This window comes from Triturus cristatus, chromosome 6, assembly GCF_964204655.1.
Source record: "Triturus cristatus chromosome 6, aTriCri1.1, whole genome shotgun sequence".
NCBI classification, from domain to species: Eukaryota; Metazoa; Chordata; class Amphibia; order Caudata; family Salamandridae; genus Triturus; species Triturus cristatus.
This window is the reverse complement of record NC_140589.1, coordinates 1,885,459,077-1,885,474,425: the sequence shown is the minus strand read 5'-3', so window position 1 is coordinate 1,885,474,425 and position 15,349 is coordinate 1,885,459,077. Positions and strand designations below refer to the sequence as shown.

Sequence of the window (15,349 nt, the reverse complement as noted above, 5' to 3'; positions counted from 1 at the left end):
AAGGGCCTATTGGAGCCAATAATTATGTCTGCAAAAAAGAAAAAAACTATGAAAAGGAGTTAACAACACATCCTCTCTCTTAAATGAAATTACATCAAATCAACATTTATTGTTAGATTAATTTAAATCATTACAATCTGTAAAAGACCTCAGTAATAATCAGAGCTGTCATAGGAAACACATTAAAAATGGTAGAAAAGGTGCTAGTGCAGAGAGAGGCTATGATAAAAACTATTTATGTCTATAACAGTTTTTTAAAATTAAGCGATAAACATTGAACAACATCTTGACCAGATTCATTGTTGGCAAACGCCATTTTAGAGAAGGTTAGGGGTCACGTTACTGGGGGTGTAGCTTGATTTATGTCCAATGGCAGTTGTGTGGCTTTTGCCTTTGACAGGGCTCTCTCCACTCCTTCAAGGCACTTTACAGTTCAGGAAGTAGTTCTCTGGTCTGTAGAGGGTAGGCCTGCCGGCAGTAGCTCGCCCCTAACTGGTTCCAAAGCATGCACAGCCATTGTCAGCATATGTCAAGAGTTGAATTACAGCGGCAGATGGTATGAACCAGGTTTTCTGTTGCAAGACCATATAGTTCACGGGTCATGTCCCCTGCAACCCTCAGCCAGAGACTATTGTGTGTTTGAGGAGGTACAAACCTGAGGCGATGGTTCAAATATTTGCTTTTTATCCTGAAATGTAAAACTTCAACCAGGTAATGCTGCAGTCTCAGGGACTTGTAACCTCTTAGTGTGAGGCAAGCATGGGAGCATTTCTCCTAAGATTCCCTGTCTTCTAGTGAGGAGGTTATTTTAGTGATTTTTGCATCTGTTCTTTCAAAGAGGTCGTGGTTCACTGCTGCCAGCCGTCATTCCCCCAATCCTAACAGATCAATCAGTCGAGATAGTCTCTGGCTGGTGAGTAGGATTTGTTAGTTGTCTCCACCCATATATGATGGCTGATTGTGTTTTCCTCAGCGAATTGAAGCTTGTAGCAGAAGATGGTAAATGCTTTACTCCTGGCATGAGACTGCTTTGTTAACCCATCCTGTCTCCCAAAGCCTTCCATTACCATCGCCTTTGAAGAGAAAGAAGGGGGAATCATAATTGAACCCTTCTTTTTTTCTGAAAACCTGAGACATGGAGCTTCAACTTTTATAAAAGGTTCCAAGAATGTCAGGAATGCACAGCAAAATGTTGTATGGTCTATAGACCTCAAATATGTGCCCCCCATATGGGATTACCGCAGCTGTTACATATGTGTATACCCTCCTATACCGGATGGTTTCTCCAATCAATGCTTTTCCTAATATGTGCCCCCCATATGGGATTACCACATCTGATACATATGTGTATACCCTCCTCTACCGGATGGTTTCCCCAATCAATGCTTTTCCTAATATGTGCCCCCCATATGGGATTACCACAACGGATACATATGTGTATACCCTCCTCTACTGGATGGTTTCTTCAATCAATGCTTTTCCTAATATGTGTCCCCATATGGGATTACCACAGTTGATACATATGTGTATACCCTCCTATACCGGATGGTTTCTCCAATCAATGCTTTTCTTAATATGTGCACCCCATTTGGGATTACCACAACGGATACATATGTGTATACCCTCCTCTACCGGATGGTTTCTCCAATCAATGTTTTTCCTAATATGTGCCCCCCATATGGGATTACCACAACGGATACATATGTGTATACCCTCCTCTACGGATGGTTTCTCCAATCAATGCTTTTCCTAATATGTGCCCCCCATATGGGATTACCACAACGGATACATATGTGTATACCCTCCTCTACCGGATGCTTTCTCCAATCAATGCTTTTCCTAATATGTGCCCCCCATATGGGATTACCACAGCTGATACATATGTGTATACCCTCCTCTACCGGATGCTTTCTCCAATCAATGCTTTTCCTAATATGTGCCCCCATATGGGATTACCGCAGCTGATACATATGTGTATACTCTCCTATACCGGATGGTTTCTCCAATCAATGCTTTTCCTAATATGTGCCCCCCATATGGGATTACCACAGCTGATACATATGTGTATACCCTCCTCTACCGGATGGTTTCTCCAATCAATGCTTTTCCTAATATGTGCCCCCCATATGGGATTACCACATCTGATACATATGTGTATACCCTCCTCTACCGGATGGTTTCCCCAATCAATGCTTTTCCTAATATGTGCCCCCCATATGGGATTACCACAACGGATACATATGTGTATACCCTCCTCTACCGGATGGTTTCTTCAATCAATGCTTTTCCTAATATGTGCCCCCATATGGGATTACCACAGCTGATACATATGTGTATACCCTCCTATACTGGATGGTTTCTCCAATCAATGCTTTTCCTAATGTGTGCCCCCCATTTGGGATTACCACAACGGATACATATGGGTATACCCTCCTCTACCGGATGGTTTCTCCAATCAATGTTTTTCCTAATATGTGCCCCCCATATGGGATTACCACAGCTGATACATATGTGTATACCCTCCTCTACCGGATGCTTTCTCCAATCAATGCTTTTCCTAATATGTGCCCCCATATGGGATTACCACAGCTGATACATATGTGTATACCCTCCTCTACCGGATGGTTTCTTCAATCAATGCCTTTCCATAGTCCTTAGTTCGACAATTTTGCGAGTAACACGTTTCCAGAATGCTTTTCTTATTTATTGACTGTTATCTGCATTTTTCATGCTATGCCTTTTACCATTGCGGGTCCTCGGTTGGATGCTTTACTAACATTGTTGCACATTTTATACTATTATCCAATGCGATGTTCCACTTCTCAACGTGGCACCAACTACGGCATCTTAAAATCCTTTTCTCCCTACCCAGTACACCTCTACGTTTCTTCGCCCCCAGCACTGACTTCCACTGCCCCCTTCCAATATAGCTGCACCACCTCACAACTGATACAGAGCACTTTGCCCGGATACGCCTTCGCTACGTCATCACAACAGGGTCATTTGACCCCCTGACGTCAATCCTTCCTGTGCTCGCCATGCACTAGGATTGCAGCGCTTTAACACCATCGCTAACTGGGAAGTGCACCGTTCACAACTAGAGGTAAGGACCGCCGTGGACACCGGCCCCACACATCGATAAAGCGTTTCCTCAAATCTCTCACTCCCCTCGTGAACCCCGCCAGTGTCCGGTCCGCCGCCCAGACCGCGGGTGATTCCCTTCACCGCACCCACACATTCTTTTTCTTTCAAATCTGTTTTATTGAAATTTGCATAAAAATTATGTAAGCAATAACAACAATTAACGTATGTGAAAAATAACCAAAACGGAAAAGGGGGAAGACCGCACCCGCACATTCTTATCACTGGAGACCGCCTCAGGGTATGGAATGCGCTTATTCTTAGCACAGCGCCTCGAATGGTGTCAGTCAGTACTGTAATAACTGGGCCCTCAGGCCCGCATGCAGATAAATGACTGACACAGGACACAGGGTTACTGGTACAGTAAACTGGCCAGGAGCACATGTGCTCGGCCCCTTTTATTGTCAGGGTCACCTGACTCGTGACGCCTGTGGTGGGTGGGTGTTCAGTGTGGGTTACAGTAAAGTGGAACACTAGAATGTATCCAGCCGGATACTACATCCCTCCCAAACTTTAATGAAAGTTAAACCAAAATGAAGTCCGAACCTGTGGGAGAAAACACACAAGTTACAAACAAAACGTGAATTGGCGATTAGGACTTCCACGTAGTCTCTTTGCTGATGGTCAACTGCCGGCGAGGGTATTCTGACAGCCGGGACCACGCTGTCTCCTTGGCACGATGTCCGAGTGCTCTACGGATGCGTTCTTTTGGACTTACACCGTGGAAGTGCGCCTCACAGTCTCTTTCTTGTACCGCCGTCGGTGGAAGTGTGGGTGGAATGATGGTGGACCATTGTTATTCAACTTTCCGCTGTATGCCCTGGTAGAGGTGTTTCCTCCAGCTAGTAGTTGTCTTCTTACAGGACTCACCGTTGCAGGATATCCCTCTCACGGATACCCCTCTCTCGTGGGTGTCCCCTCTCACTGCACGACCCGGTGGCCCTTTGTTGCCAGGCTTCCACTGGACCGGTGGACCGCCGCCTTGTCGCTCCAATTGCGTTGGAGGAGTCGCTATGGGTCCTCTTTCCGTGTCCGAAGCTCTGCCTGAAAGGGTGCTGTTGGCACTTGGTCCTTCGCGCTCTGCCTCTGTTCTCCCAGGATCTCCAGAGCCAGCTTCAACAGTCCATCTCTCGTCTTGGGATCCGCTGCCACCGGTGTCCATGAGGCCTCTGCCCCTTGGATGTCCACGGTCCTGTTTCCGTGACGTCCCAGAGGTGGTTGTTACCAACGGACTGGCCTGCTCGTCTCTGTCGTCCCCGGGTGACCTTTGGGTTTGCGCATCGACGTATACTCCCAGTGGTGCTGATGTTGTTTTCCAGGTACTGGGTCCGGGTGTCTATGCACGTTCTCCCTTCCCTCTTCGGGTACTCCCCTTCCGGTGTGTGTTGATCTGTCACGCACACCTCTTTGCTCTTCTCCTTTCCTCTTCTCTTCCTCCTTCGTCGTGGTGTTATGCCACTCAGGATCTGTCTTCCTTTTCCATTCTTTGCGATGTGATCCAGTCTTCCTGCCTTCTTGCTCGTCCTTACCAGGCTTCTTCGTGTAGCGTGCACTCTACGCGTTTCCCTCTGGTCTTCTCCCACCACTAGGACATTGTCTTCCTTTCACTCTGTGACTGGACCGGTCGTCGCGACCTTCTGTCTCGTAGTTGCTTCTGATTTCGAGTGATGTTGCTGGACCTCTTGTCCTTCTCCTCCTGGTCCTCTTCCGTGCGACCATCTGGGTGGTCGGCTTCTTCCGTGCGACCATCTGGGTGGTCGGCTTCCTCCGTGCGACCATCGGCCGGTCGGCTTCTTCCTCCTTGCGACCATCTTGCTGGTCGGCTTTTTCCTCCTTGCGGCCATCTTGCTGGTCAGCTTCTTCCTCCTTGCGACCATTGGCCGGTCGGCTTCTGGTGGTCGTGCGACCATTTCTTTTCTTCTCTAACCGTGGCAGTGCTTCAGCGCACTTCTGACTGCGCCCTTTGGTTGCTTCGTCAGACTCCCTTACTGCGAACTCGCTTCAGTGCTTGCATTCCTGGAGCGGTAGCCGCTGTCTCTGTGCTGTTGCTCGCTTGCTTGGTGCTGGGTCCCTGAACCGCCCTTTGTCTTTCTGGTGGTGCTGTTGCCTCTTCCTGCTGCTGCTGCGACAACCTGTGGCCACCAGGTACCGCTGCTCTTCGTTCTTACTGTGTTCAGGGCTCCCTTCTCGCTGTCGGTGGGTTATGCATCTCATGTTCCTGTGATGCCTTTCACCTTAGACGCTTTTCAGGGTTTTCTTGGCACCATGAGCTTGCTCCTCCTGATCTACCTCCTGGGCATCTTGCTTGCCAGTGTCCTGCACCCTCCTCGCTGGGGTGGGTGTAGTGTTGCTTTCAGGGTTCCTTTGCTGCGTTGGGGTATCTGGCTCTCTCGCTCTTAACCTTGAAACTGGTGCAGCATGCCAGGCAGTCTTTCTGGGCATCATCTGTGTGCTCTAGGCAATTTTTGCTGTGTCCCTAGTTCTGTTGCACATTGTCTCTGTTGCGGGTGCAGTAATGCTAAATGGACACTCGGTGGCAGTGTTGCTTTCTTTTTTTCACAGCCTCGGCAGCTTTCTGCCTGCTGCGGTCTTCGTGCTGTATCTCCCTCGCTGGTTTCCTGGCACACACGTGCACAGCAGGGGCTTCAACAGTCTCCTGCTGTGCCTTTTCTCGTGCCCGTGAATCTTTCTCCGTATGCTTCATTATCGCAGGCGGGGCCTTGAGACCGAATTGCAGCCTGTAGCCTGCACACCACAGGTGGCCCTTCCGCCGAACGGCGGCACCTCGTCCCATCTCTCCGTGAATCACTGTATTTTATTTTTGTTTTAGTTTGTGCTGGGAAGGGGGGACGCACACCGGCTGCCTCCTGATTGTTATTTTTTCTGCTACCTGCCTGCGGCAGTCCCACAGTTATCACGCTGCATGTGGGAGGGGAGAAAGCTAGCGCTGTTGCGGAAACTTGCCACCTCCATGTTTGGGCAGGCTCCGATCCTGCGTGATGTCATTGCGGACATCAGCAGGGTCTCGGGCCGACGCTATTCCCCCTCCTGCGTCTCTTCCTGTTGCTGGGCGCAGCGGCCAGCTCTTCACATTTCGCCGCTTTTACGGGCATTGAACTTTGGGTTGTGAATCATGATGCGGGCCGCCTCGCTGCCTTCTCGTGCACGCCTGCAGCTCCGCTTTCTCTCCACAGCTGCGTTCACCTTCCTCGCTGCACGGGGCTGGAGCAGGCGCTGGAGACTGATTCCCCACTTTTAGCATACGCGCCTACTCAGGCTAAAAGACACTTCAGCCTCATGTCTGTTCGCCCCCATCGGGGTCTCACCTCCTTCATGCTGGCCGTTCCGATCAGCTGCAGGCCATACGGTGTCTCCCTTCCTTGCCTCACCACCCCACCGCTGGCTCGATCCTCACACGCCACATGGGGTGGGGGAGGTCCGCGCTGCAGCCGGGGGCTCCTTACTTCTTTGGGGGCATTGGGCTCAGTCTATTTCTCCCTGCGGGGACGGGGGAGTGGTTAGCTACTCCACTCTCCGTCCTCCCGCACCAGGCTGTCTTCTCGCCCTGATGTCCCGCAGCCCTGGCTCACCTTCACCCGATGTCTGATCCGGCATTACGCCCCTGGTGGCAGTCCTGCGGCGGCAGCCGGCATCGGCTCAGTCCGGCCTCGCTTGCCTTGTGCCTCTACCCTCACAGGCTTACTTTGCACCGGAGGGCACACCACAGATCCTTCAGCGCGGGGTGGGCTCCCGCGTGGTCCACGCCACTTGCGGGGGTCGCGGCCGATGCGGGTGGGATCCGATCGGTTTGCTCTTCTTCTGGGCACTTCACATGATCCCACTGGTCTTTCCCGTCAGTGCAGGGTGGGCTCCCGAGCACTGCTCACGCCCGGTGCTCTTCACACGCCCGGCGGGCGATCAGGCGCTGTTGTCGCCTGTTGCGGGGGGGTGCCCTTCACGCGGGCAGCTCTCTCCCCCTTTTCTTTATCTGCTGGGCTGGTGCACGCAGGGGCACAGCTCCCTGGTCGCCATTGTAATTCCTGGGCCCTCAGGCCCGCATGCAGATAAATGACTAACACAGGACACAGGGTTACTGGTACAGTAAACTGGCCAGGAGCACGTGCGCTCGGCCCCTTTTATCGTCAGGGTCACTTGACTCATGACGCCTGTGGTGGGTGGGTGTTCAGTGTGGGTTACAGTAAAGTGGAACATTAGAATGTATCCAGCCAGATTCTACATGTACCATCGGACCACAGTTGTCTTTTACCGGCTCCATCGAGGGCACCCATGCCAGTCTACTGTTGACTGGGTCAGCTAACCTTCAGCGGTCAGCCCTTACTATTGGCATTGGCTTCGGCTCCATCGGCAGTCAGCTCGCTGTGCCACCACCTCACATCACCGAGCCTGCTGAGTGCAAGGGCATGCTTCACTTACGGTTTATGTCTTTTTACCTGACATTGAAGGTCATGCACACACCGTGATTAGCAATGAGCCCACCAATTCTTAAGCATGCCTCCCCTCCGATGGCTCTTTCCAGCACCAGCCTCATATGGAGCCGAATGAGCTTGCCCCTCTCTATACTTACTCGAGCCACTCTTGAACTGTATCAGCTTATTGAGCATGCCTTTTACTTATAAATACCTCGTGGATAGCAGGTCATCACTTATCTTTCCCAAGCTATTTAAATAATGTATACTCTATCCCCCCCTTCTTTTTTTCCTCATCTCCCTGTTTTCCCTTTTTTGTTCTCCTCTTTTCTTTTCCACACTTTCACAGGCATCTGTCTCAGGCACCAATTGACATGTCCTGAAGATGATCCCAGTAATTTGTTAAAGGGATTGAAATGTTGTTGACTTCTCGAACCGTGACACAAAGTTATACTCCTTATGTGGAAGAGGTGTGGCGCCACGACCAGGGCGACTGACTCCGGAATCTGGGGATCACGGTTCGATTGCGGGCGGCAGATTAGCCCAGCACCATGTGACTCTGGGCAATGGCTTGCTTAATCTTCCCGTCGGCCCCCAGAGCCTAGAGACCCTTACGGATGATTGTTCGCGCTTTTCAAATGTGGATTATTTATATTATTATATGTGCTGTGGTGCTGCAAAGTATTTTCATTGACCTAACTAATGAATTGCTCTTTTGGTCTTGCTACTCTAAATGCCTGAGTTCTTCTTTTGTGTTGTGTATGGTCCCACTTGTATGTTGTTATTTTAATTGCTCAGATTAAATGATCATGTTGGACAGATAAACATATACATTATGAAATCTGTAAATCACTTTTTTCAAAAATATGTTTTTGTTGTGAGGGACCATTGTTCCTGGAAAATAATAAAACAGCATGGATACTTTTTGGTATGTTCAGTGTTTTTTCTGTTTTGTGTAAATGACTTGTTTCTTCAGTGCACTTTCTCTCTTTCTTACAGGCGTGGACTATTATTTGTCAGTTGTGCCTTTCCTTGTAGCTGCTAAGGATGGCATTTTTGACAATTGGCAAGCTGAGACAGAAATATTGCCTCCTAAGGAATTCTCTGATGACTTTTGTTCAACTTATGACACTTGCTATTCATTGCATCCACTTTTAATGGACAAATGGAAGATGTATTTTAAGGTAAACGACTTTGCTTTCTGTATCTGATACGGCATTATATGGAGGATTGGCATTTCGTGTTGTTCACTTGTATGATTATGAAGCACTCGGCAGTGCAATCAAAAACATTGCCAAAATCATGAAACAACAAACACTGCTGAAAATGGATAATAGTATATTTGAAATCTATTATATCAATTTCACATACTTGCATAGTGATATGTTTTCATACTAAAACACGGATTGGGGTCTAGCACCAACGAGAAGGAAATGAACATGCTACGACATGTTTGAAGGTTTTCACCCTTCATCTGGTTTAGCAATAGGAGGGGCTTATGGTCTGTCTGAACAAGGAAGTGAGTGCCAAGGTGTGTGAGGACATGTGTTGCTGCAGAGTAATGCTCCCTGCAGACACTGCAGAACTTAACTAACCTAAGCAGACAAATCCGTACTTAAGAGGAACTGCGTAACTCTTTGATTGTGATTGACTCATCGGAGTATGTATGCTGAACATTTATGTGCTCTGAGTCCCTCCCACTTGATACATATAGCATTCTGAACCACCCTACTGAGGCCACCCTTCTGAGGATAGAAGAAGTGCTTCACCGTGGCTAGCCGAAATGTTGATCTGTAAGAGCAGGACTCTGACAGTGTCCCAAGGGTTGGAGTCCTTGGGAGAGGGGGCACTGTGTTCAGGTGGGTCCAGAGGAGTGAGGTCTCTTGGGACACATCATGGCTCAGGAGGGCTGAAACCCTCTTTCTCTACCAAAAATGCACCAGTCCCCAGTGGATTGGGTCTGTGGGCTGAAACCAGCTTGAGGGGGGTGCAGACTCGCATCCTAAAGAAATATGCACCATAACCCTGAGATGGGGTCTCCGGGGTTGAAATCGGCTAAAAGAGGGAGTAATACCCTCCTTCCTAACTAAAATTGCAGCAGGCCCAGCATGTGATTTCTGGGTTGAAATCAGCATGAGGAGTGGGACCCCATGCTAACTTTCCAACAAAAAATGTCCAGGGATACCCAGGGATTGGGTTTCTGTGGCTAAAAACACCACAGGCGGTGGGCCCCATGAAAGCTCCTAGACTTCTTTTCTAATTAGGTGACACCCCGGATCATTGCTCGCCCTGAAAGAGTTTGAAAATCACAAGGACAGCAGTCTTTTCTAAAATGTTGCTCTTGCATCTGTGATGCAGTTTTGATGATGGGTTCAACCCAGATCTGTGACTGGGTGTGAGTGTCTGAACATTTTCAGCGCTCTGTCCATTATCTCCTTGTGTTTGCACAGTGTTTTGCCCTAGCACCAGACCAAGAGTTTGGGGCTATACCTCCCCTTTCACCTATATGCTTTTTTTAATCTCCCGGAAACGGAGTTCTTCAATGCTTGCCATAACATCCTTATTGATGTTGTGGCAGCCAATTTAATCTGTCAGGTCCATGGATTCTCCACAGTGTGAGCTATATGTACATTTTGAATTGTTATAACCTTCAAAAAAGCCAGATCCCCCAAAAATATGTGTTGGAAAGGGCTTATTGGTAGTCATAAGTAGGGACCTACCACTAGTAATAAGACTACAAACACAATACGAGTCATTCAAGGTCTCAATAAATTATTGCCCTGCTCAACCCTTGGTAGCTGGCGTAGCCCAGTAGACAGGTGTGCAATGCATTTAAAAACACCAATACATTAAATAAGTAAGACAAAAAAACACAATAAAAATCCAACACCAGTTTATAAAACTAGATTATAAGACTAGATTATATTTGTATGAACAAATAGACTCCAAAACGACTCCATAACAACAAACATCCAATATAGGGAATTTTTTAAGATTAAATACTTTTTAGTGCCTAAAAATCAAAAGCACCAACTTGCGACATCTGTTTGCACTTGACTGGGGCAAAGTCAATGTTTGAGGCGGAACGCGATGGAGCGTGGTTCAGACACACTAAGCGGGAGGTCTCGGTCAAACTTTTGCTTTCACATTTTTCTGGCTTTCTTCATCTTTCCTGGTAATGTCTCTCAAATTTTAATGATTGGAAAGATCTCCGTGTCACAGATGACGTAACAAGAAACACATTGGAACCAGATCTGTCGATAACTCCACTAGACTAAGTGAATGATGTTCCACATGGGTTATGCTGCCTAATTGTGAAGGCTCTATTCTTGTCAAAGCAAAGAGTGTGTAGGAAAGTGGAGTAATCCTTAGCTCAGTCCTGGTAGTGTGGCAAAGATCAATGAGTCATTACTCTTGGAACATTTATTAAGCATTTCAGAGCATTTCAGAGCATCACCATAGACAATAAGTAATTGACATACCTCAAAAGAAATCCCACACCAATTTATACAAATAGAGTGTATTTGTATCTTAATTCAGACACCGGGATGAATGGAATAGCATATATATAACTGGAATTATAGATTTTTGAAGCAATATTAAATCAGTGCACAATAATACTAGAAAAATATAACATTGAGGTCAAAGGGAACGAATCCCTAACAGTTCGAGTTATGTGGAATTCTCACAGTGTTAAGGTGGTGCGGGTCCCAGGACCAGGCCAAGGCAGTGGGGTCAATTTTACCTGGCCCATGGAGCCCGGGTGCAGTTTTGTCCTGGCTGGCTATGGTGCTGAATGGGAGAGCTGCTTTTACTGCTTTACACAGTGCTGCTGGAACCAAGATGCAAAACAAGCATTGGCATAGCCAATAGGTCTCGCCTTTGGAACCTTTCAAGTATTTGGCCATGCAGCACTCTACCTGATAACTGCCGCCCTTCTTCCTCAGCAGAGAAACTGAGAGGAGACTACAGGCAGAGGATATTTTGCAATTAGGAATTATTAAATTATTTGCAACAGGCATTGAGCACTTTGCTTATATGTTATATTTCACTGTAAAAGAAAAGATATGAAAGGTTTTATATTTTACAGCTTAATAAATAGTAATGATAGAAGCGAGGGAGGGTGACAAGAGTAGGGGGTTGGGCTAAGCTGGAAAAGGTGCCAGAGTGCGAGAGAGAGTGGAAAAAGGCACAGAAGCAGGTAAAGAGCAGTGAGGAGGAGGGAAGGTGGTTGCAGAAAAGGCACGAGCGGCGAGATCAGACGCACAGTGTGAAGCTAAAGACAAGAGCACAACAGGTAAAGAAAATGGGTGAAAATGCACAAAAATGTGAATCAGGCAAAAATACAGGCAGACTAATACTGAAAAGACAGAAAAAAAAGGTGTGAAAATACAGTGAAAACACTAGGTAAGAAATGAGAGAAAGATGGTGTGTAAGCTCTTTTCTGAAGAAGGTTTTGCTTTGCGTTGCCAGTCTCTGGAAGTGATAGCAGCTGACATGGGAAGAGTGAGCGGAGGAGGTGCTGGCAGTAAGGGGTTACATTTACAGATGCAGCTGTGGGACGAGGGGCTCTTGGAAACAAGGAAGACTAAGCCTGCTGCAGAGGGTAGGGTTGCTTCTCCCACATGTTCTGCCTGCCTGCCTCTCCAGCGTTTGCTGGAGAGCACAGCCGAAATTTCTGCGATATCGTTTTACCCCCGACGTCTCCCATTCCTGCTATCCAGGCAACTGTAACCATATCAAACCGAGTGTTGAAAAGTATACCACAATAAGTTTTGAAAGAATCCAGCAACTGCATGAATCTAGCACGTTGTTCCGATGCAAAGCTGAAGCAATACCAGCGTTTCCTGAAGAGTTTTCTGACTTTATTGAAGAGAGCAGTGTGCCCGAGCTCAGCTGCTGTGCGCCGGCAAAGCTGCCCCGCTTTCCCACGCATTGTTCGCGTGCCTGCTGTTAGCGACCCAGGCAGTCGCAACCATATTTAAATAAAGTGTTGGAAAATATGGCGCAGCCATTTGAAGCTGAGTCCATGGTATGGGAACCAATTAAATGAATAGAGTGCACCAAACAAACAATATATAAATCAATGCATCAAGAGACATGTAGCAGGGGCATAAAAAATGCACGGCGGCGCGTTGTGTTTAATTAGTAACCTGATCCACGATGAAGAATGCAGCTGCCACACTGCGGGCCGCTGCTCGCTCCAGAGAGGAAAACGCCTTGGGATTGAACATTAAAAAAGAGGTGAGACATGGGGCGGCCTTTAGCCATTTGTGTGCTTTCATTATTGAAAGACACATGCAAAAGCCAATCCTATATGTGGGAGTAGTCAGACCCACATGGAGTAAACACAAGAAGCTTTGCAGAGCAGCGCATGCACGCTGGCTCAGGCTCGACCTAAACACAAGAGCAGAGTTGTTGCTGACATCAGTCACAGGTATTGTGGAATGCCCTCTTGAAGCAGCAAAGTGACGTGTCGCGCTGCCCTATGTCAAATCGTTGCAAATGAGGCCATGAGGTTTTTTATAGCATTTGAATTAATGAAACAGAAGATTCATTATAATGTTTCTGATAAAATGGAAAGCTTCAAGGATTATAATTAAGTACATAGAGAAGGACAGTTTGATATTTTTTTGTATTTCTTCTTGGTTTTCTGTCTTTTCTGGCTTTTCTGTGTTTTCTGGCTTTTTGCTTTTCTCCTCCCATTTCTTTTGTGTTTCCTTCTTTTCTTCCTTTTTCTCTCTAGTTTCTTTTCTTTTACCTTTTCTATCATTTTGATTAATTTGCACTAGGTGCAAAAATGTATTGTGTAATTTTAATATGCACACTATTGTGTATTTAAATACATTTTACATATTTTGTTTGAACTAATTGCAGCCTTCAGAAAGGGGTTTTCCCAGAAACATGTGTTAGTGGTGTATGTTGGAATTGAATGGAATAAAGAAATAATCATATAAAATAAGGATATTATGTTTATGTCCGATAAGAAAAATGGAGGAATTTCAATGGAAATTGACACAAACAAGAACCTGTGAAGAAGGTTAAATTAAAAAATTGATTTTATTCATGGCTGCATCACGAAAGTGCAGTTACGGAAAGGTGCACAATCAACCCATGGACACCAGGGAATACAAGTCAGAGAGATAGTAGGAGCAGGTTATTTGTTCAAGGCAAGCTATGAAACATTCATGATTAGAACTAAAATAGCCAGAAAAAGTAACCGGGAACTCCATTGTTCATTGAGTGATCTTACTGATCAACATAGGGAAGCTGGTTAATCTGCAAAGATGGCTAGTCTATTCAAGCTATTTTCATAAGAACTTATCATATCTTTTTGACAAGAGTACAGTGTGAGAACTCATTTCATTTCTAAATTTTCCCTATATTTTACCATACGGAGATTGCCTTCCCGGTGGTGAAGATCTCTCAGCAATAAAGTAAACTATAGGATAAATTTTAAAAAAACTTTATTTTACTTGAAAACAATAAGTAGACATTTTTAATGTCACTCATTATTCTAATTTTGTTAAACATTTCTTTTAAATTTATAAATAAAAGTGATTCAATATAAAAAAACTTGATTTAACGGAACCCTCTACCCTCACCAATCTTCGACCTATTTCTCTACTACCATGCCTTAGTAAGATCACGGTAAAACTTATCAACACCCAACTCACAACATACCTGGAAGAAGCTAATATTTTACACCTTAAACAATCTGGTTTCAGATCCCAGCATTCGACAGAATAAGCTCTACTGTACACGGCTGAATCTGTCAAAGCTACCCATGTTGAAGGAAAGAACGCGGTTCTGGTTTTAATAGATCTGTCGGCGGTGTTCGATATGGTCTCACATGTCATTCTTCTAGACCGTCTCGAATCCTATGGCATTTCCCACATAGCCCTGGCCTGGCTTAAAGGGTCTTGCAGAACCGCAGACAAGTCATCACTCTTGGTCAATACAAATCAAAAAAAAAACTACTGCTCTCCGGTGTTCCTCAGTGGTCCATCCTTAGCCCTATGCAGATGATACGCAGTTAATCCTGGTCCTGGACAAAAACACCACACAAGGGGAAGAACATTTCTGCTTATGTCTCACTGCTACCTTCCAATGGATGAAAACCAATCATCTAAAGTGCAACTCGGAAAAGACGGAAATACTACCACTAGGACAAGGGAACACTTTCTCTCCTAATATATGGTGGCCTGCTGACACTCCCCCTCCTCCAAACATTACGAAAGTGGTCAGAAATCTGGGAATCAAATTTGATGCCACGCTTCCTTTAAACAGCAATCACTGGCATTTGCTGGAACTTGCTTCCATATCATAAAATCACTCAAAAAGTTTTTTGATTTGCTTCCCATCTCAGCCAGACAGACAGTTGCTGTGTCCCTAATCACGTCTAGATTGGGCCACTGCAACAGCCTCTATGCAGGTGCCAACAAGTAAGTCTTACACAAACTCCAAATGGTCCAACTCCCAGCAGCACGTCTAGTGCTGAAATGGCCTAGGAGGTCATCTGTATCGGCGGCCCTAGAAACACTCCACGGGCTGCCAATCCATAAAATAGTCCTGTTTAAGATTCTGATAATACCCTTCAGAATATTTCACTCTTCAGGTCCACACTACCTCCGGGCTAGATTTACGCGTTATATACCGTCTCGGAGTCTTATATCCTCTAATGTAAACCTGTTAAAACCACCAGCATTTAGATATGTCTCAAAGGGCGGAAAATCGCTCGCAGTGATATGCTCGAAAGCATGAAATGAACTCCCTAACCA

General features: G+C 46.3%; 1 protein-coding gene across 11 annotated transcripts in view; it reads left to right on the top strand.

The window, feature by feature from the left end:
• Positions 1-15,349, top strand: part of LOC146822296 (protein leg1a-like) — a 466,514-nt gene that overhangs the window by 232,591 nt on the left and 218,574 nt on the right. For all 11 annotated transcript variants that reach the window (XM_085613386.1, XM_085613382.1, XM_085613383.1 and 8 more), the window contains one exon: positions 8,568-8,752. In XM_085613386.1, the coding sequence (XP_085469512.1) occupies positions 8,568-8,752 (185 nt within the window). The remainder of the gene's footprint in view (positions 1-8,567; positions 8,753-15,349) is intronic.